Source organism: Mandrillus leucophaeus, unplaced genomic scaffold, assembly GCF_000951045.1.
Source record: "Mandrillus leucophaeus isolate KB7577 unplaced genomic scaffold, Mleu.le_1.0 Scaffold1321, whole genome shotgun sequence".
Classification (NCBI taxonomy): Eukaryota; Metazoa; Chordata; class Mammalia; order Primates; family Cercopithecidae; genus Mandrillus; species Mandrillus leucophaeus.
This window is the reverse complement of record NW_012101279.1, coordinates 159,516-181,478: the sequence shown is the minus strand read 5'-3', so window position 1 is coordinate 181,478 and position 21,963 is coordinate 159,516. Positions and strand designations below refer to the sequence as shown.

The following is a 21,963-nucleotide window of genomic DNA, read 5'->3' as shown; positions in this document are numbered from 1 at the left end:
GAGTTAATTGAATATACATGTTGAGGAACTTTTTCAATAAATATAATTTGATCACATAAAATAAAGGGTTAGATCATATAGTTTTTTATTTATATTAACTGGCAGAATATTTTGAGTATGATAATTATCCCTACACTATCATCTAGAATCTCATGTTGAGATTATTTCCTTCTAAAAGTCTGTCTGCCTTAGTAAGGCACGTAATACATTACTATATTAGTATTTAGGTGATTTTACTAAAAGCTATATATTTTATGTTTTGATGGGTACAAGATCTTAATTCATCTACATTTTCTTCACTCCATTAAGAAATAAATTAAGTACAGATGTTATATTACTCAAAAGGCAGCTTTTAACTCATGAAGTATCAAAATGTACTATAGTTTCTTATTGGCACATTTTCCTGTTCTTCACTAGAGATTTTTACCTGTGAAATCAATCACCCCGGCTCCAGGCACATATAATGAGCCTCGAACTGCTCTCACGTCCTTGAAGAAAACATCAGGACTGAAAAATATTCCATTTGGTCAAAGTGCTGTTCGATTCACACAGGACATCAGGACAGAGGAAATGCCAGGTTAGCAATTTATCTCTGTATGTCTACTCTTTGGCTTTATAAAGTAACTTAATATTCTTAACAAGATGGATACACCAGAGAGTATGTTTTCTTTTTTGTCCTATGGTTGGTGTCATTTTAAGTCAACATTTTTTAAAGCATTCACTATACATTAAACGCAGATAAATAAAAATAATACACAGTTTTAGTAAGATTTCAATTTAACATTCTGCACATCTTAATTATAATTTTCTATTGTTTTTCTTTATTTGGTAAATTTTCTGACTTTTTCTTGGCAGATGAACAACATAATATATCAACTATGTGGTCACTATTAGTAATATAATTTATGATGTTCAGTTTTGTTAAACTTTTTATTTCAGAGGTTTACAATCACATGTTCTGGTATTCTCAGTGGATATTCTAGTGTTCAGAGCTAAGAATATAGAATCAAAATAAATTATAAAATTGCTGACATACAGTTCTGGGTATCTATTGCTGTACAACAATCTTAGTGGCTTAAAACAACAGGTTTTTCTCTTATATCTCATTATTTTGTAAGATGGCTAGAAGGCAAGGCTCAGATGGGTCCATTATTCAAAGTATGTACTTAGCTCCAGCATGGCTGCCTCAGGGCAGCCTGACATTTAACGTGGTGGCCTAGGGTTCCATGAGACCTGACCAGATGCTGCGAGATTTTTTATGACCCAGCCGCAGAACTCTCAGGATATCATGTCTTCTGCATTCTGTTAGTTAATTAAGTCACTCAGAGTAGCACATATTGACTGGAAGGACATGAAACTTTATCTTTCAGTGAGAAGAGTAGCAAAGAATTGATGGCCAGTTTTAATCTATATGACCAATTCCTTGGCCACAAAAATATTTACATTGTTCCTACATGCACCTACTCCTTCTCAAGGACTCAAAAGTTTCATGTAATTATGTCATAATTTCACAGTCCAGGATAATTTTTTAAAAAATGTTTTGAGACATGATCTCTCTCTCTCTCTCTCTGTCTCTGTCATCCAGGCTGGAGTGCAGTGGTGAGATCATAATTCACTGCAGCCTCCAGCTCCTGGCTCAAAGGATCCTCCTGCTTCAGCCCTCTGAGTAGATGGAACTACAGGCTCCTGCTACAATGCTTGGCTATTTAAAAAAAAAATTTGGCCGGGCACAGTGGCTCACACCTTTAATCCCATAATTTGGGGAGGTTTAGGCAGGTGGATCACGAAGTCAGGAGATCGCGACCATTCTGGCCAACATGGTGAAACCCTATCTATAGTAAAATACAAATATTAGCTGGGCGTGGTGGCGCACATCTGTAGTCCCAGCTATTGGGGAGGCTGAGGCAGGGGAATCGCTTGAACCCGGGAGGCGGAGCTTGCAGTGAGCCGAGATCGTGCCACTGCCCTACAGCCTGACGACAGAGCAAGACTCCGTCTCAAAAAAAAAAAAAAAAAAAAAAAAAGAAAAAAAAATGTGGAAATGAGGCCTCCTTTTGTTGCCCAGGCTGTTCTTTAACTCCTAACCTCAAATGATCTTTCCACCTCAGCTCTCAAAGTATTGGCATTACAAGCATAAGCCACAACTCCCAGCCCCGGATCTTGTCATCTAAGTTAGGTGTAGGTACAGATGAGGATCCTTGTGTGTGATTCTTAAGGTACAGCTCCTTCTCTATAAGCAGAACTGTGAACCAAAGAGAGGGTTGTTTCATTCACCATAAGGTGGTGGGAGAGATATAGGGTGATCCGATCAGACACTCCTATTCAGGAAAAGGGAAAACTGGAGGCCCACAACAGTCACAGTACCATAGCAATTCTGAAATTCAGCTGGGTACATATTAGCATTTCCTTGATGAGGATCCAGTAGGACTCTCTGGGGGGAATGATTTTCTGTGGTTCTTTATTCTGCCTTTTAGGCTCTTGGTTCTTCTCTGAGTCATCATTTTTCTCTATGAAATAGGCTGTGTTTGCAGCTGTAGCTTTCTCAGCCTACTTCTATCAGCTTCTTTTCATTTTTACTCTTATTGTCTCTTTTATTCTTATAAAACCTATGAATTTCTGATTGTATTAATTTATAATCAAATCCACTAGGTAAAAGCCACACTTACATTTTCTTAGAAAACTTTTTAAAATCACCTGTGAGACTGTTACATGTTTTGTATCACCTTTGTCTATTTTGTCTCTTTTGTATCACCTTTGAGACTATTGTTTTTAACACCCTTAGGTTGTTAGGGCATCATTGTCTAAGTGAAAAGCGTCTAGGATACAAGACCTTAAGATTCTTAAGGCCCCTTTTCAAGAGGTTCTATGAGGGATTACCATAACTATTTCTAAAAATTAAACAAAAGATCTTACAGCCAAATCCTGCTTTATGTCTTTGCCTTTAAGCCACTTCTTTCTTTGAGAGATTTTTGTTGTCTGGATAGACTGGGGATGAAAAAGAGTTTATTTTCAAATCTAGGAAATTCTAGTTCCTTTCTGTTTCTTACACATTCTGCTTGAAAAGTTAACAGTTTATTACTTTTTATTTATTTATTTTTAACTTTTATTTTAGGTTCAGGGGCACATGTGTGGGATTGTCATATAGGTAAATTTGTGTCATGGGGGTTTCTTATACAGACTATTTCATCACCAGATATTAATCCTAGTACCCATTAGTTATTTTTCCTGATTCTCTCCCTCCTCCTACCTTCCACCATTGCTAGGCCCCATTGTCTGTGGTTCCTCTCTATGTGTCCATGTGTTCTCATTATTTTGCTCCCACTTATAAGTGCAAACATGTGGTATTTGGTTTTATGTTTCTGTGTTAGTTTGCTAAGGATAATGGCCTGTAGCTCCATCCATGTTTCTGCAAAGGACATGATCTCATTCTTTTTTATTGCTGCATAGTATTTCATGGTGTATATGTACCACATTTTCTTTATCCAGTCTACCATTGACATGCATTTAGATTGATTCCATGTCTTTGCTGTTGTGAATAGTGTCTCAATGAACATACACGTGCATGTGTCTTTGTAACAGAACAGTTTGTATTCCTTTGGGTATATACCTAGTAATGGAATTGCTGGATCAAATGGTAGTTCTAGAAAACTGAACACTGTAAACTCTTTCCCTTCTATCTATACCTTCTCACACATGGATAAAAGGAACTATTGGCACTTTGACATTGAGCCTGGACATTTCCTTAGTTAGAATCCAGCAGTTCATTAGGTATTTTCTTCATTACCTCAAGCATTAGTGTTACTAAAATTTCTGCCATTGCATAATACCAGTTTGCATTTCTCCATCCTCTAATAACATTTTCCTCACTGTCTTTCAAGTCATCACCAACAGTCTCCTCAAGGCCTTTATTCTAACTCATCAGGTTGCTCTACTTTCTGATCGATTGCCTGATTCCAAAGTCACTCCCACAAATTTTAGAGTTCGGTTATAATAATACACTTGGTATAATTGTTTGCTACTCATTCCACGGAGAGATTGAGTCTCTCTTATCCCCTTCAGTTTTGACTAGCCCTGGTGCTTTCTTGACCAATGCATGGAGTGGAAGTGATACTCTAGCACTTCTCAGATAAAACCATTTGCTTTACAGATTGACCTGGGCCTCTTGAAACAGTTGGTCTTGGAACCCTGAGCCTCTATGTTGAAGTACAACTAGTTTAAGAGTGCCATTTGAGGTTAGCTCAGTAGTGTTTATCATTGTAAAGTTGAAATAATCAAAAGGGTCAGAATCCAGTTTAAGAGAGTTTATTCAAGTGCAAAGGTTAGAATAGCTATTCAAGTAACACAGACTCCAAAGGAATGGGGTCAGTGCTCCAAAGGTGAAAAGGTCTTGCTCTTATATTCTTATAGTCAGATAATAAAGAAATTTAATAGGATTATAACATTTTTTAAAAAGCTGGTTTATGAGTTATAGCAATTTGATTAGTTATAGCAGTTTAGCTATAGCTGTTTTCCTTTTCCAATTTAAAAGAGTGGATTTAATATTCCATCTTAGACAATGCGATAGTCATGAGATCTTTGTGTCAGAGAAGTAAAAGGAAAGTTAAGCTATAATGAAGATCAATAGTGGAGAGGCAAGGGGTCTTCTCTGGCACTTTTTAGTATTTTACAGTATTTTAGGAAAAAATGTGAATAAAGAAAAGGTGAATCTATAATCAGAGGAACAAAAGTTACAGCTGTCTGTCATGTGATTCAGGTTGCATAAACACAATCCTTTAAGGCTCAAAATAGTTTAATGTTCCAACAGCTTTGATTTTGAGTTACTTATTTATATATCATGAATCTGAAATCCAAATTATTTCTAAATATTAACTTATTGCGTCACCCAGTTACTCTAAGATTGGGTCTTACTGTCAGTTTGATGGTCTAGTATATTACAAATAAAATATTATACGTTCTTCAAAGTTAGTTTATTTATAAAGGGCAAGTTAAATTAAGAATGAACTCTAAAATGTAATCTAGAATCTTATATGTTTTAAGGATTAGTAAGAATGGTCGTCATGGAAATATGATTTCTTTTCATGTAATTATTAGAGTACAGTAATGAATTGGACTTGTAAAGCAGTCATAGAGCAGATTTGACCACCTAATGTGGAGCTCCAGAATGTTTGCTGTTATAAGGCACCCCTAAACCTTTTACCTCTCCCATAGCAGATCTCATCTGGGGTTCCTGGGCATTTCTACACTTAATAACTCTAAGATAAATATAAGAAAGTTCTAATGTGAGTGAACCATATGATCAGAATGGCTTTCCAAGTCAGAAGCTTAATGAGGTAGTACCTGAGATGTGTATGTCTGAGGTCCCTAGCCCTGAGGATGCTATGTTAAGTACTTAAGCTCTCCTGCAAAGTGCTATGTTATGCTCTTGAGCCAGAAGGGAGATAGATGTGACATAGTTACTTGTTATTTGTATATCTTAAGTGGTGGCTCAAATAGTTTTCATTATACTTTCTGTTTATCATTTTCCTAAACATTACCACTGGAAGAATGTTGAAAGGCGGCAGGAATAACATGTATTAGTGCTTAGGTTTTTTGAGAGTTGGCACAACAGAATTTTCATAGATATTTTTAGGGAATAGAATAGAACTGGAATATTTGAAAAATTGGAAAGAGTTTGTTTACAGTTAGAGAGAAATCTTATATGTCTCAGAAGTATGAAGGATATTTCTATGCAGAAAGATTTAATCACTTTTAGATCTGTAATGAACCAAAGTGACATCTAACCCAGTACTAACCAATGACACTCTTTTGTCAACTGTTTCCTGCCTGTGATGAGAAGAGGTCCTACCAGAACATAAATCAACACAGCACTCTCTTCATTTGGGAAGACTAGTTACAAAATGCTTAGTGAAATAGTCAATTTACATTTAGTTGTAAACCCCTTATCTTGTAGATTGTTCTTGGACAGATACTATCTAATCAATTCCTATTATTTTTAGATGAGGAACTTGAAGCCCAGAAAAACAAATGAGATCTAAGTGAACTTTCATATCCATTTAGTGGCAGGACTAATTTAGCAGAATGCAGATAACATGAGTACAACCAAGTTAAGTGTTCTTTAAGCATATTATATTGCATCTGATAGATATTGCTGCTCACTAGAATTGATTTTTTAAACAACATACTCAAGTATTTGTTTTAAATATTTGACTGTCTTGATAAAAACTTTTCAACAGCATAGAAAGTTGTATTATTTTGAATGAAAAATATATGAACCTAAATTCACTCAGACTACCACTGTGGAAAATATTCCAGGTTATGAATATGCACAGAAAAGTAAAAGGCAAAAATTAAAATAACTTTTGTGATAGGGAGGTCAAGTGATAGGATATATTAATTTTTTTGTGAAATTTATTTTAATGCTGCTGTATTATTCTTTGAAAACTTAGTGTTGAGATTTATTTATTTATATCTGCTCTATTGAGGTATACCAAATACATAATAAAAATTATTCATTTAAATGTACAATTTGATGAGTTTTGGTAGATGTATGTAGTCAGGCAATCACAATTACAGTAATGTTTTGGAGCACTTTAATCATTCCTAAAACGTTTCTTCATGTTCCTTTGCAGTTAATCTCTATTCCCACTGTGGCCCTAGGAACTGTTTCTACTGCTATGATTTTATCTTTTCTAAATTTACATAAAAATGGAATTATACATTATTCAAGCTTTTGAGTCTGCCTTTTTTTACTTATGATATTTTAGAGATTCATTTATATTGTTGTGTTTATCTTTCTTTTTTATCGCTGAGTAGTATTCCACGGTTTGGGTGTAGCACATTTTGTATACTTATTCATCAGCTGATGGACACTTGGGTTCCTTTCATTTCTTTTGGGAAAATACCTAGAAATAGAATTTCAGGTCATATGGCAAGTATATTAGCCTGTGGTCATGCTGCTGATAGAGACATACCCAAGACCGGGCAATTTACAAAAGAAAGAGTTTTAATGGACTTATAGTTCCATGTAGCTGGGGATGTCTCACAATCATGGCGGAAGGTGAAAGGCATGTCTCACATGGCAGCAGACAAGAGAAGGGAGCTTGTGCAGGGAAACTCCTGTTTTTAAAACCATCAGATCTTGTGAGGCTTATTCACTATCATGAGAACAACACGGGAAAGACCCACCGCTATGATTCAATTACCTCCCACCCAGTTCCTCTCAAGACACATAAGAATTGTGGGAGCTACAATTCAAGATGAAATTTGGGTGGGGACAGAGCCAAACCATATCATTCCACCCTAGGCCCCTCCCAAATCTCATGTCCTCATATTTCTAAACAAACCATGCCTTCCCAACAGTCCCCCAAAGTCTTAACTCATTCAGCATTAATTCAGAAGTCCACAGTCCAAAGTATCATCTGAGACAAGGCAAGTCCCTTCCAACTATGAGCCAGTAAAATCAAAAGCAAGTTAGTTACTTCCTAGATACAATGGGGGTACAGGCCTTGGGTAAACACACCCATTCCAAGTGGGAGAAATTGACAGAAACAAAGGAGCTACAGGCCCCATGCAAGTCTGAAATCCAGCGGGGCAGTCAAATCCTAAAGCTCCAAAATAATCTCCTTTGACTCCATGTCTCACATCCAGGTCATGCTGATGCAAGAGATAGGTTCCTACAGTCTTGGGCATCTCCAGCCCTGAGGCTTTGTAGGATACAGCCTCCCTCCTGGCTGTTTTCATGGGCTGGTGTTTTGTCTGTAGCTTTTCCAGGCACATGGTGCAGGTTGTCGGTAAATCTACAATTCTGGGGTCTGGAATACAGTGGCCCTCTTCTCACAGCTCCATTAGGTGGTGCCTCAAGAGGGACTCTGTATGGTGACTCTGACCCCACATTTTCCTTCTGCACTGCCCTAGCAGAGGTTCTCCATAAGGGACCCCACCCCTGCAGCAAACTTCTGCTTGGACATACAGGAATTTCCATACATAGCTGCCAAGGCTTGGGGCTTGCACCCTCTGAAGCCACAACCTGAGTTCTATGTTGGCTCATTTTAGCAATGGCTGGAGTGGCTGGGATGCAGGGCACCAAGTCCTTAGGATGCCTATAGCACCAGGACCCTGGGCCCAGTCTACAAAATCACTTTTTTCTCCTAGGCCTCTGGGCCTGTGATGGGAGGGGCTGCCATGAAGACCTCTGACATGCCCTGGAGACATTTTCCCCATTGTCTTGGGGATTAACTTTCAGCTTCTCATTACATATGCAAATTTCTGCAGCCAGCTTGAATTTCTTCTAAGAAAATGGGTTTTTCTTTTTCTGTCACATTTTTCTATCAGGCTGCAAATTTTGTGAACTTTTGTGCTCTGCTTTCCTTATAAAACTGAGTGCCTTTAACAGCACCCAAGTCACATCTTGAATGCTTTGCTCCTTAGAAATTTCTTCTGCCAGATAGCCTAAATCATGTCTCTCAAGTTCAAAGTTCTACAAATCTCTAAGACAGGGGCAAAATGCCACCAGTCTGTTTGTCAAAACATAACAAAAGTCACCTTTGCTCCAGTTCCCAGCAAGTGCCTCATCTCCATCTGTCCATCTGAGGCCACCTCAGCCTGGACTTCATTGTGCATATTGCTATCAGCATTTTGGTCAAAGCCATTCAAGAAGTCTCTAAGAAGTTCCAAACTTTCCCACATTTTTCTGTCTTCTTCTGAGCCCTCTAAACCATTCCAACCCCTGCCTGTTACCCAGTTCCAAAGTTGCTTCAACATTTTCGGGTATCTACAGCAGTGTCCAACTCTACTGGTACCAATTTATTGTATTAGTCTGTTTTCATTCTGCTAATAAAGACATACCCCAAACTAGGCAATTTACAAAAGAAAGAGGTTTAATGGACTTATGGTTCCACATGGTTGGGAAGGCCTCACAATCATGGCAGAAGGTGAAAGGCATGTGTCACATGACAGCAGACAAGAGAAGAGAGGTCGTACAGGGAAACTCCTGGTTTTAAAACCATCAGATCTCATGATATTTATTCACTATCACAAGAACAGCATGGAAAAGATCCACCCCCTTGATTCAATTACCTCCCACTAGGTTCCTCCCATGACACATGGCAATTGTGGGAACTACAAACAATTCAAGCTGGGATTTGGGTGGGGACACAGCCAAACCATATCTGCAAGTATATGTTAACTGTATAAAAATTTGACTAAATTTTAAAATGTGACTATGCCATTTTGCATTTATGCCAGAAATACGTGAGGGTTTTTTCTAAATAAAAAACCCTTAATGCAAAATTACTCAGTTCAAAAGATGCATATAAAAGCATGCTTATTCTTATATATGATACTTTTAATAATTTTAGGTCCTGGATTTTATAATATCTTGAACAATACTATAATTGCCAGTGTTAGAAATATCTGCTCAAAGAAACAGAAGAGAAGTGCATTTGGTTCTTCTGCTCCTCGGACTTTCTTCTTGGTTCAGAAAGAAGCTTCTGCTACCCCTGGGCCTGCTGATTATCAGGTAATACATTCATACCAAAATAATATTCTTTATGTTGACTATCAAGCTCTTAGGGTTCTCTTGAAATTGCATGTTATAATTAATAGAAAAGGATGTAAAATAGTTATTATAACCATATTCCATATGTTAAGGAAAGTAGAAGAAATATTGAACATATTAAGTAATAGAGAAATGGCAGAAATAAAAAACACAAATTGAATTTCTAGAGATGAAAAATATAGTGTTTGAAAACGTATGCTCTTGGGATGTGCTCATGGGAAGGTGATCAGAATGGTGAAGGCACGTAAGTTTAAACCATGTAACCCAAAGAACATTTGAAGAAAATGAAGATGCTTAATACAGGGAAGTGAAGACTTAGGGAGAATAAACTAGACAATTGACTTTAAAATGGAAAGCTTTCTAATTTGGAGAAAGTTCTGTGTGACACATGGAATTCTTTTTTTATTATGATTTTATTTTATTTTATTTATCTTTCATTATACTTTAAGTTCTAGGGTACATGCACATAATGTGCAGGTTTGTTACATAGGTATACATGTGCCATGTTAGTTTGCTACACCCATCAACTCGTCATTTACATTAGGTATTTCTCCTAATGCTATCACTCCCCCCGCCAACCACCCCACGACAGTCCTCAGTGTGTGATGTTCCCCACCCTGTGTCCAAGTGTTCTCATTGTTCAATTCCTACCTATGAGTGAGAACACGTGGTGTTTGGTTTTCTGTTCTTGTGTTAGTTTGCTGAGAATGATGGTTTCCAGCTTCATGTCCCTGCAAAGGACATGAACTCATCCTTTTTTATGATTGCATAGTATTCCATGGTGTATATGTGCCACATTTTCTTAATCCAGTCTATCATTGATGAACATTTGAATTGGTTCCAAGTCTTTGCTATTGTGAATAGTGCTACAATAAACATATGTGTGCATGTGTGTCTGTATAGTACCATGACTTATAATCCCTTGGGTATGTACCCAGTAATGGGATGGCTAGGTCAAATAGTATTTCTAGTTCTAGTTCCTTGAGGAATCACCACACTGTCTTCCACAATGATTAACTAATTTACACTCCCACCAACAGTGTAAAAGCTTTCCTCTTTCTCCACATCCTCTCCAGCATCTGTTGTTTTCTGACTTTTTAATGATCACCATTCTAACTGGCATGAGATAGTTTCTCATTGTGGTTGTGATTTGTATTTCTCTAATGATCAGTGATGATGACTATTTTTTTGTGCCTGTTGGCTGCATAAATGTCTTCTTTTGAGGATATCCTTTGTCTACTTTTTGATGGTGTTGTTTTTTTCTTGTAAATTTGTTTAAGTTCTTTGTAGATTCTGGATATTAGCCCTTTGTCAGATGGGTAGATTGCAAAAATTTTCTCCCATTGTGTAGGTTGCCTGTTCACTCTAATAATAGTTTCTTTTCCTGTGCAGAAGCTGTTTAGTTTAATTAGACCCCATTTGTCTATTTGGGCTTTTGTTGCCATTGCTGTTGGTGTTTTAGTCATGAAGTCCTTGCCCATGCCTGTGTCCTGAATCATATTGCCTATAGGTTTTCTTCTAGGGATTTAATGGTTTTAGTTCTAACTTTTAAGTCATTAATCCATCTTGAATTAATTTTCGTATAAGCTGTAAGGAAGGGATGAAATGTCATCGTTCTACATATGGCTAGCCAGTTGTACCAGCACCATTTATTAAATAGGGAATTCTTTCCCCATTGCTTGTTTTTGTCAGGTTTGTCAAAGATCAGATTACTGTAGATGTATGGTGTTATTTCTGAGGCCTCTGTCCTATTCCATTGGTCTATATCTCTGTTTTGGTACCAGTACTATATTTGCTGTTTTGGTTACCGTAGCCTTCTAGTGTAGTTTGAAGTCAGGTAGCATGATGTCTCCAGCTTTGTTCTTTTTGCTTAGTCTTGGCAATGCAGGCACTTTTTTGGTTCCATATGAATGTTAAAGTAGTTTTTTTCCGATTCTGTGAAGAAAGTCATTGGTAGCTTGATGGGGATGGCATTGAATCTATATATTACCTTGGGCAGTATGGCCATTTTCATAATATCGATCCTTCCTATCCATGAGCATAGAATGTTCTTCCATTTGTTTGTGTACTCTTTTATTTTGTTAAGCAATGGTTTGTAGTTCTCCTTGAAGAGGTCCTTCACATCCCTCGTAAGTTGGATTCCTAGGTGTTTTATTCTCTTTGTAGCAATTGTGAATGGAGTTCACTCATGATTTGGCTGTCTGTCTGTTATTGGTGTATAAGATGCTTGTGATTTTTGCACGTTGATTTTGTATCCTGAGACTTTGCTGAAGTTTCTTATCAGCTTAGGGAGATTTTGGGCTGAGATAATGGGGTTTTCTAAATATACAATCATGTTATCTGCAAACAGAGACAATTTGACTTCCTCTTTTCCTAATTGAATACCCTTTATTTCTTTCTCCTGCCTGGTTGCCCTGGCCAGAATTTCCAACACTACGTTGAACAGGAGTGGTGAGAGTGGGCATCCCTGTCTTGTGCAAGTTTTCAAAGGGAATACTTCCCGTTTTTGCCCATTCAGTATGATACTGACTGTGGGTTTGTCATAAATAGCTTTTATTATTTTGAGGTACATTCCATCAATACCTAGTTTATTGAGAGTTTTTAGCATGAAGGGCTGCTGAATTTTGTTGAAGGCCTTTTCTGCATCTATTAAGATAATCATGTGGTTCTTGTCTTTGGTTCTGTTTATATGCTGGATTATGTTTATTGATTTGCATATGTTGAACCAGCCTTCCATCTCAGGGATGAAGTCAACTTGATCTTGGTGGATAAGCTTTTTGATTTGCTGCTGGATTCAGTTTACCAGTATTTTATTGAGGATATTTGCATCAATGTTCATCAGGGATATTGGTCTAAAATTCTCTTTTTTTGTTGTGTCTCTGCCGGGCTTTGGTATCAGGATGATGCTGGTCTCATAAAATGAGTTAGGGAGGATTTCCTCTTTTTCTATTGATTGGAATAGTTTCAGAAGGAATGGTACCAGCTCCTCCTTGTACCTCTGGTAGAATTCAACTGTGGATCTGTCTGGTCCTGGACTTTCTTTGATTGGTAGGCTATTAATTATTGCCTCAATTTCGGAGCCTGTTATTGGTCTATTCAGGGATTCAACTTCTTCCTGGTTTAGTCTTGGGAGGGTGTATGTGTCCAGGAATTTGTCCATTTCTTCTAGGTTTTCTAGTTTATTTGCATAGAGGTGTATATAGTATTCTCTGATGGTAGTTTGTATTTTCTGTGGGATCAGTGGTGATATCCCCTTTATTATTTTTTATTGCATCTATTTGAGTCTTCTCTCTTTTCTTCTTTATTAGTCTTGCTAGTGGTCTATCAACTTTGTTGATCGTTTCAAAAAACCAGCTCCTGGATTCATTGATTTTTTGAAGTTTTTTTATGTCTCTATCTCCTTCAGTTCTGCTCTGATATTAGTTATTTCTTGCCTTCTGTTAGCTTTTGAATGTATTTACTCTTGCTTCTCTAGTTCTTTTAATTGTGATGTTAGGGTGTCAATTTTAGATCTTTCCTGCTTTCTCTTGTGGGCATTTAGTGCTATACATTTCCCTCTACACACTACTTTAAATGTGTCCCAGAGATTCTGGTATGTTGTATCTTTGTTCTCATTGGTTTCAAGGAACATCTTTATTTCTGCCTTCATTTTGTTATTTACGCAGTAGTCATTCTGGAGCAGGTTGTTCAGTTTCTGTGTAGTTTTGCGGTTTTGAGTGAGTTTCTTAATCCTGAGTTCTAATTTGATTGCACTGTGGTCTGAGAGACAGTTTGTTAGAGTTTCTGTTATTTTTGCATTTGCTGAGGAGTGTTTTACTTCCATCTATGTGGTCAATTTTGGAATAAGTGCTATGTGGTGCTGAGAAGAATGTATATTGTGTTGATTTGGGGTGGAGAGTTCTGTAGATGTCTATTAGGTCTGCTTGCTGCAGAGCTGAGTTCAAGTCCTAGATATCCTTGTTAACTTTCTGTCTCGTTGATCTGTCTAATGTTGACAATGGGATGTTAAAGTCTCCCATTACTATTGTGTGGGAGTCTAATGTAGGTATCTAAGGACTTGCTTTATGAATTGGGATGCTCCTGTATTGGGTGCATATATATTTAGGATAGTTAGCTCTTCTTGTTGAATTGATCCCTTTACCATTATGTAATGGCCTTCTTTGTCTCTTTTGATCTTTGTTGGTTTAAAGTCTGTTTTATCAGAGACTAGGATCACAACCCCTGCTTCTTTTTTGCTTTCCATTTGCTTGGTAGCTCTTCCTCCGTCCCTTTATTTTGAACCTATGTGTGTCCCTGCATGTGAGACAGGTCTCCTGAATACAGCACACTGTTACATCTTACTCTTTATCCAATTTGCCGATCTGTGTCTTTTAATTGGGGCATTTAGCCCATTTACATTTAAGATTAATATTGTTATGTGTGAATTTGATCCTGTCATTATGATGTTAGCTAGTTATTTGGCCCATTAGTTGATGCAGTTTCTTCATAGCATTGATGGTCTTTACAATTTGGCATGTTATTGCAGTGGCTGGTACCAGTTGTTCATTTCCATGTTTAGTGCTTTGTCTGGGAGCTCTTGTAAGGCAGGCTTGGTGCATTTGCTTTTCTGTAAAGGATTTTATTTCTCCTTCACTTATGAAGCTTAGTTTGGCTGGATATGAAATTCTGGGTTGAAAATTCTTTTTAAGAATGTTGAATATTGACCCCCACTCTCTTCTGGCCTGTAGTATCTCTGCCAGTGTAGAGATCCGCTGTTAGTCTAATGGGCTTCCCTTTGTGGGAATTTGAATGTTTGCTTCCCTTGCTAGGTTCAGGAAGTTCTCCTGGATAATGTCCTGAAGAGTGTTTTCCAACTTGTTCCATTCTCCTCATCACTTTCTGGTACACCAATCAAATGTAGAATTGTTCTTTTCACATAGTCTCATATTTCTTACAGGTTTTGTTTGTTTCTTTTTTCTCTAAAATTGTCTTTTCACTTTATTTCATTAATTTGATCTTCAATCACTGATTCCCTTTCTTCCACTTGATTGAGTCAGCTATTGAAGCTTGTGCATGCATCATGAAATTCTCATGCCATGGTTTTCAGCTCTGTCAGGTCATTTAAGGTCTTTTCTACCCTGGTTATTCTAGTTAGCCATTCGTCTAACCTTTTTTCAAGGTTTTTAGCTAGCGTCCTTTCAGTGGGTTCTAATGTGCTCCTTTAACTTGGAGAAGTTTCTTATTACCAAGCTTCTGAAGCCTACTTTTGTTAACTCGTGAAAGTCAGTCACTCAGCTTTGTTTTGTTGCTGGCAGGGAGCTGCAATGCTTTGGAGAAGAGGCACTCTGCTTTTTAGAATTTTCAGCTTTTTGCTCTGGTTTCTCCCCATCTTTGTGGTTTTATCTACCTTTGGTCTTGGATGGTGACCTACAGATGGGGTTTTGGTGTGGATGCCCTTTTTGTTGATGTTGATGCTATTCCTTTTTGTTAGTTTTCCTTTTAATAGTCAGGTCCCTCAGCTGCAGGTCTGTTGGCGTTTGCTGGAGGTCCACTCCAGACACTGTTTTCCTGGGTATCACCAGCGAAGGCTGCAGTAAAGCAAATATTGTAGAACAGCAAATATTGCTGCCTGATCTTTTTTATGGAAGCTTCGTCCCAGAGGGGCACCTGCCTTTATGATGTGTCTGTCAGCCCCTACTGGGAAGTGTCTCCCAGTTAGGCTACGCAGCGGTCAGAGTCCCACTTGTGGAGGCAGTCTGTCCATTCTCAGAGCTAAAATGCTGTGCTGGGAGAACCACTGCCCTCTTCAGAGTTGTTAGACAGGGACGTTTAAGTTTGTAGAACCTGTCTGCCACCTTTTATTCCACTATTCTCTGCCCACCGAGGTGGAGTCTATAGAGGCAGTAGGCCTGGCTGAGCTCCGGTGGGCTCTGCCCAGTTTGAGCTTCCCGGCTGCTTTGTTTACCTACTCAAGCCTCAGTAATGGTGGACATCCCTCCCCCTGCCTGGCTGCAGCCTGGCAGGTTGATCTCAGATTTCTGCGCTAGCAGTGAGCAAAGCTCTGTGGGCATGGGACCCACTGAGCCAGGCATGGGAGAAAATCTTCTGGCCTGCCTGTTGCTAAGACTATGGGAAAAGTGCAGTATTTGGGCTGGAGTGAACTGATTTTCCAGGTACAATCTGTCATGGCTTCCCTTGGCTAGGAAAGGGAAATCCCTCAACCTATTGCACTTGCTGGTTGAGGCGATGCCCCGCCCTGCTTCAGCTTGCCCTCCATGGGCTGCACCCACTGTCCAACAAGTCCCTATGAGATGAACCAGGTACCTCAGTTGGAAATGCAGAAATCACCCACCTTTTGCGTCAGTCACGCTGGGAGCTGCAGACCAGAGATGTTCCTATTCAACCATCTTGGAATGGCACTACATATGGAATTCTGTCAAGACCAACAGGTGAAAACTGTAGACATTGATATTTCAATTCAGTGAAAGTTATAACTGAATTTTATGTAGTGCAATTTTAAGATGTATGGTGTGATTTTAAGAGAACAATGAAAAACAAAAACCAGAAAAAATATGTGTAACCATTTAAAGGTAAGAATTGTTATATAACTACTTTGAAATCTGTTGCCCTTAATTGCTGATACATGAATTGTTATTTGTTTTATTATACATACAATTTATATTTGTGGGATTAATTCTTATAATTTAGATATTAATTTTTTCAGGTTTTTAATGTTTATTAAAACTTATTTTTCTGAGGGTTTTCTATGTAACTGTGCTCAAATAAGTTTATTTTCTGTGTAAACATCTATTTTTATTCTTTTTTTTAATCATTAAGAGACAATTCTCCGTGTGTTTTGTGTTTCTACACACCTTTGCTTGCACCTCCTTTTTAAGGATGATTGTACAGCAAACAGCCTTCGGAGATACAGTGCCTCCCTCCTCAGCAAAGGGTGTGCTTACTGCTCATTATAAAAGATTGAGGTTCCCAGAGCTCATAGTTTTTCTCCTATTTTGTGTGCTGGTATTTATTTTGCCCCATCTGCCTTGTCCCCAGTAGGACTTTAGGGCAAGGAGGACTGATACAAGTGTGCTGTTCTCATGCTGTTTTTTATGCCATGAGGAATAAAGTCCTTTGTCTCTGACTCAGGAGTTTTGCATTTTTCTGTAAAACTGTGGCAGGTCACCTCAGTAACATGAAGTAGGGCAAAATTTCAGACCCATCACAGTACTTCCTATTCACATATAATTAACTTATAGACATTTTTCTTTTATTGTATTTTGCTCCCACAGCTCCTAGTAGTGCATCTGATGGCCTCCTCAAAACAGCTCTCTAGTTTCTGTCAATTTAATTTATTTTTCATTAAACTTACCAGTTCATTTAATAATGAACAAGTTTAACATACCTACATGTATTCTAAATTAATTTTTTAAGTTGTGAGATTTCTAGACTTTCAGTTTGAGTTTCTGTCATCAACCTTTGATATTTGTCTTTAATTTCTGTTGTTCTCTTTAGTCTATTTTTCTATTTCTGTTGTTCATTTAGTCTGATATAGGTATACATAAATATATGTGTGTATATATTTCGTGTGTGTGTGTGTGTGTGTGTGTATGTATGTATGTATGTATTTGAAATAGGGTCTCACTGTGTTGCCCAGGCTGGAGTGCAATGGTGCAGTTATGACTTACTGCACCCTTGTCCTCCTGGGTTCAAGTGATCCCCCTGCTTCAGCCTTCTGTGTAGCTGGGACCACAGGCATGGGCCATTACACTTGGCTATTTTTAAAACATTTTTCATAGAGACGAGGTCTCACTTTATTGCCCAGGATGATCTTGAACTCCTGGATACAATTGATCCTGCGGCCTCTGCTTCCAAAAGCATTGGGGTTACAGGGGTGAGCCACCACACCCGGTATATATTTTTAATTGTAGTAAAAAACACGTAATGTTAAATTTATCATCTTAATTATTTTAAGTGCTAAGCATATTTTAAATCAATTATGAATGTTAATAGTTTTTAGAACATTTCTGCTATATTTTGTTTAAAATGTACTAACAGTTCATTATTCTTAGTAACCTGACATTTAGATAAAAATAATTATAGTTTTTTTTTTCTTTTTTGAGATGGAGTGTTGCTCTGTTGCCCAGGCTGGAGCGCAATGGTGCGATCTCGGCTTACTGCAACATCTGCCTCCTGGGTTCAAGCGATTCTCCTTCCTCAGCCTCCTGAGTAGTTGGGATTAGAGGCACGCACCACCATGCCTGGCTAATTTTTGTATTTTTAGTAGAGATGGGGTTTCACCATGTTGGTCAGGCTGATCTCAAACTCCTGACCTTGTGATCCACCTGCCTCAGCTTGCCAAAATACTGGGATTACAGGCGTGAGCCACTACACCCAGCCAGAATTATAGTATTTATTCTTCACTGTAGATATTGAGAAGCCTAGCATGGTGATTATTAGCATGATCTCTAGACTCAGAGTGTTTGAATATACGTTTTTGCTCTGCCACTGATCTTCGGCAAGTTATTTAAACTCTTTGTGCTTAGCAAAATGAATACCATAATAGTACATACCTAAAAGTGTTGTTGCAAATACTAAGTGAACCAAAAAACACTTTGAATATCTTCTGGCACACAGTAAGGACTCAGTAAACTTGCTATTCTTGTTGACAATTTAAAACTACCTATAGGTATAACTAAGACTCAGTTTATAGAGTCTTTGACAAAGTCTAAAATCAAGAGTGAAATATAGACCCTAAACTTGTCTGGTTTTTAAAAATTAAGTCTAGTAAACCTTGTATTTAATTGTAGTATCAATTGATTTATGTTTAATTTTGATTGTGTTTGTGTGTATACATATTACACTATTTTATGTATTGTATTGGCCCATTTGTTTTGCCACGTAGTTTTTTTTTTTATTATTAATTTCTATAGGTTATTGGGGATCAGGAAGTGTTTGGTCACGTGAGTAAATTCTTTAGCAGTGATTTGTGAGATTTGGTGCACCCATCGTCCCAGCAGTATACACTGCACCCAATTTGTAGTCTTTTATCCCTCATCTCCTTCCACCCATTCCCCCGAGTCTTCAACATTCTTTGTGTCATTCTTATGCCTTTGTTTCCTCGTAGCTTAGGTCTCACATATGAGTGAGAACATAAGATGTTTTGTCTTCCATTCCTGAGTTACTTCGCTAAGAATAATAGTCTCTAGTCTCATTGACGTGTCTGTGAATGCCATTCATTCATTCCTTTTTATTGCTGAGTAGTATTCCACTGTAGATATATACCACAGTTTCTTTATCCACTCATGGATTGATGGGCATTTGGGTTGGTTCCACATTTTTACAATTGTGAATTGTGCTGCTATAAACATGCATGTGCAAGTATCTTTTTCATATAATGACTTCTTTTCCTGTGGGTAGATAACCAGTAGTGGGATCGCTGAATCAAATGGTAGTTCTACTTTAAGTTTTAAATGAAATCTCAATACTGTTTTCCATAGTGGTTGTACTAGTTTACATTCCAACCATCAGTATAAAAGTGTTCCCTGTTCACTACATCCACACCAAAGTCTATTTTTTTTTTATTTTTTGATTATGGCCATTCTTGCAGGAGTAAGGTGGTATCACATTGTGGTTTTGATTTGCATTTACCTGATCACTTTGTAGTGCTGATCATTTTTGTGTGTGTGTTTGTTGGCTATTTGTATATCTTCATTTGAGAATTGTCTATTCATGTCCTTAGCCCACTTTTGGATGGGATTGTTTGTTTTCTTGCTAATTTGTTTGAGTTTCTTGTAGATTCTGGATATTAGTCCTTTGTCAGATATATAGATTATGAAGATTTTCTCCCACTCTGTGGGTTGTCTGTTAACTCTGCTGACTGTTCCTTTTTCCATACAAAAGCTCTTTAGTTTAATTAAATCCCAGCTATTTATCTTGGCTTTTATTGCATTTGCATTTGTTTTTGGGTTCTTGGTCATGAAATCATTGACTAAGCCAGTCTAGAAGGGTTTTTCCGATGTTATCTTCTAGAATTTTCATAGTTTCAGATCTTAGATTTAAGTTCTTGACCCACCTTGAGTTGATTTCTGTAGAAGGTGAGAGATGAGGATTCAGTTTCATTCTCCTACATGTGGCTTGCCAATTGTCCCAGCACTGTTTGTTGAATGGGTTGTTTTTTTTTTTTTTTTTCCCATTGTATGTTTTTGTTTGCCTTGTCGAAGATCAACTGACTGTAAGTATTTAGGTTTATTTACGAGTCCTCTATTCTGTTCTATGTGCCTATGTTTATACCAGTACCATGCTGTTTTGGTAACTATGGCCTTATAGTGTATTTTGAATTCAGGTAATGTGATGCCTCCAGATTTGTTCTTTTTGCTTAGTCTTGCCTTGGCTATGTGGGCTTTTCTTTGATTCTATATCAATTTTAGGATTCCTTTTTTCTAGTTCTGTGAGAGTGATGATAGTATTTTGATGGGAATTGCATTGAATTTGTAGATTGTGCTTGGCAGTATGGTCATTTTCGCAATATTGAGTCAACCCATCCATGAGTATGGGATGTGTTTCTATTTGTTTTTGTTGTCTATGATTTCTTTCAGCAGTGTTTTGTAGTTTTCCTTGTAGAGGTCTTTCACCTCCTTGGTTAGGTATAATCCTAAGTATTTTATTTTTCTTGCAGCTATTGTAAAAAGTTTGAGTTCTTGATTTGATTCTCAGCTTGTCACTGTTGGTATATAGAAGAGCTACTGATTTGTGTACATTAATTTTGTATCTGGAAGCTTTCTGAATTCTTTTACCAGTTCTAGGAGCTTTCTGGAGGAGTGTTTAGGGTTTTCTAGGTATACAATCATATCATCAGCAAACAGTGACAGTTTTACTTTCTCTTTACCAATTTGTATATCCTTTATTTCTTTCTCTTGTCTGATTGCTCTGGCTAGTACTTCCAGTACTATGTTCAATAGAAGTGGTGGTAATAGGCATCTTTGTCTTGTTCCAGTTCTCATAGGGGGAATGCTTTCAAGTTTTCCCCATTCAGTTGTGGTTTGTCATAGATGGCTTTTATTCATTGAGGTATGTCCCTTGTATGCTGATTTTGCTGAGAATGTTAATCATAAAGTGATGCTAGATTTTGTCAAATGCTTTTTCTGCATATATTTAGATGATCATGTGATTTTTCTTTTTAATTCTGTTTATGTGATGTATCACATTTATTGACTTGTGTATGTTAAACCATCCCTGCATCCCTGGTGTGAAATCCGCTTGATCATGGTAGATTATCTTTCTGATGTGTTGTTGGATTCAGTGAGCTGGTATTTTGTTAAGGATTTTTACATCTGTGTTCATCAGGGATATCCTTCTGTGGTTTTCTTTTTTTGTTATGTCCTCTCCATGTTTTGGTATTAGGGTGACATTGGCTTTGTAGACTGATTTAGAGACGTTTCCCTCTTTCTCTATCATTCGGAATAGTGTCAAACGGTTTGGTACCAATTCTTCTTTGAATGTCTGGTAGAATTCAGTTGTGAATCCTTCCAGTCCTGGACTTTTTTTTTGTTAGTAAGTTGTTATTACCATTTCAATATCACTGCTTGTTATTGGTTTGTTCAGGGTATCTGCTTCTTCCTGATTTAGGCCAGGTTGGTTGTGTCTTTCCAGGAATTTATCCATCTCCTCTAGGTTTTCTAGTTTTTATGTGTAAGGATATTCATAGTAGCCTTGAATGATCTTTTGTATTTCTGTGGTGTCAGTTGTAATATCTCCTGTTTTGTCTCTAATTGAGCTTATTTGGATTTTCTGTCTTCTTTTCTTGGTTGATCTTCCTAATGGTCTATCAGTTTTATATTTCTTTTTGCTTTTTGTTTCATTTATCTTTCGTATTGTTTCAATTTCATTTAGTGTACTCTGATCTTGGTTATTTCCTTTCTTTTACTGGGGTTAGATTTGGTTTGTTCTTGTTTCTCTAGTTCTTTGAGGTGTGACCTTAGATTGTCTATTTGTGCTCTTTGAGACTTTTTGGTGTAGGCGTGAACTTTCCTCTTAGCACCACCTTTGCTGTATCCCAAAGGTTTTGATAGGTTGTGTCACTATTGTTGTTCAGTTTGAATAATCTTTTAATTTCTATCTTGATTTCATTGTTGACCCAATAATCATTCAGGAGCAGATTATTTAATTTCCATCTATTTGCATGATTTTGAAGATTCCTTTTAGAATTGATTTCCTGTTTTATTCCACTGTCTGAAAGAGTGCTTGTAATAATTTTGGTTTTCTTAAATTTATTGATATTTGTTTCATGGCCTATCATATGGTCTCTCTTGGAGAATGTTCCATGTGCTGATGAATAGAATGTATAGTCAGCAATTGTTGGGTAAAATGTTCTGTAAATATCTGTTAAGTACATTTGTTCTAGGGCATAGCTTAAATCCATTGCTTCT

General features: G+C 37.4%; 1 protein-coding gene across 1 annotated transcript in view; it reads left to right on the top strand.

The window, feature by feature from the left end:
- STPG2 (sperm-tail PG-rich repeat containing 2) overlaps nt 1-21,963 on the top strand; it is a gene marked incomplete at its 3' end in the record, with an annotated part of 269,635 nt that overhangs the window by 114,682 nt on the left and 132,990 nt on the right. Inside the window, exons 6-7 of the mRNA XM_011972945.1 lie at nt 418-577; nt 9,357-9,517. Of these exons, the coding sequence (XP_011828335.1) occupies nt 418-577; nt 9,357-9,517 (321 nt within the window). The remainder of the gene's footprint in view (nt 1-417; nt 578-9,356; nt 9,518-21,963) is intronic.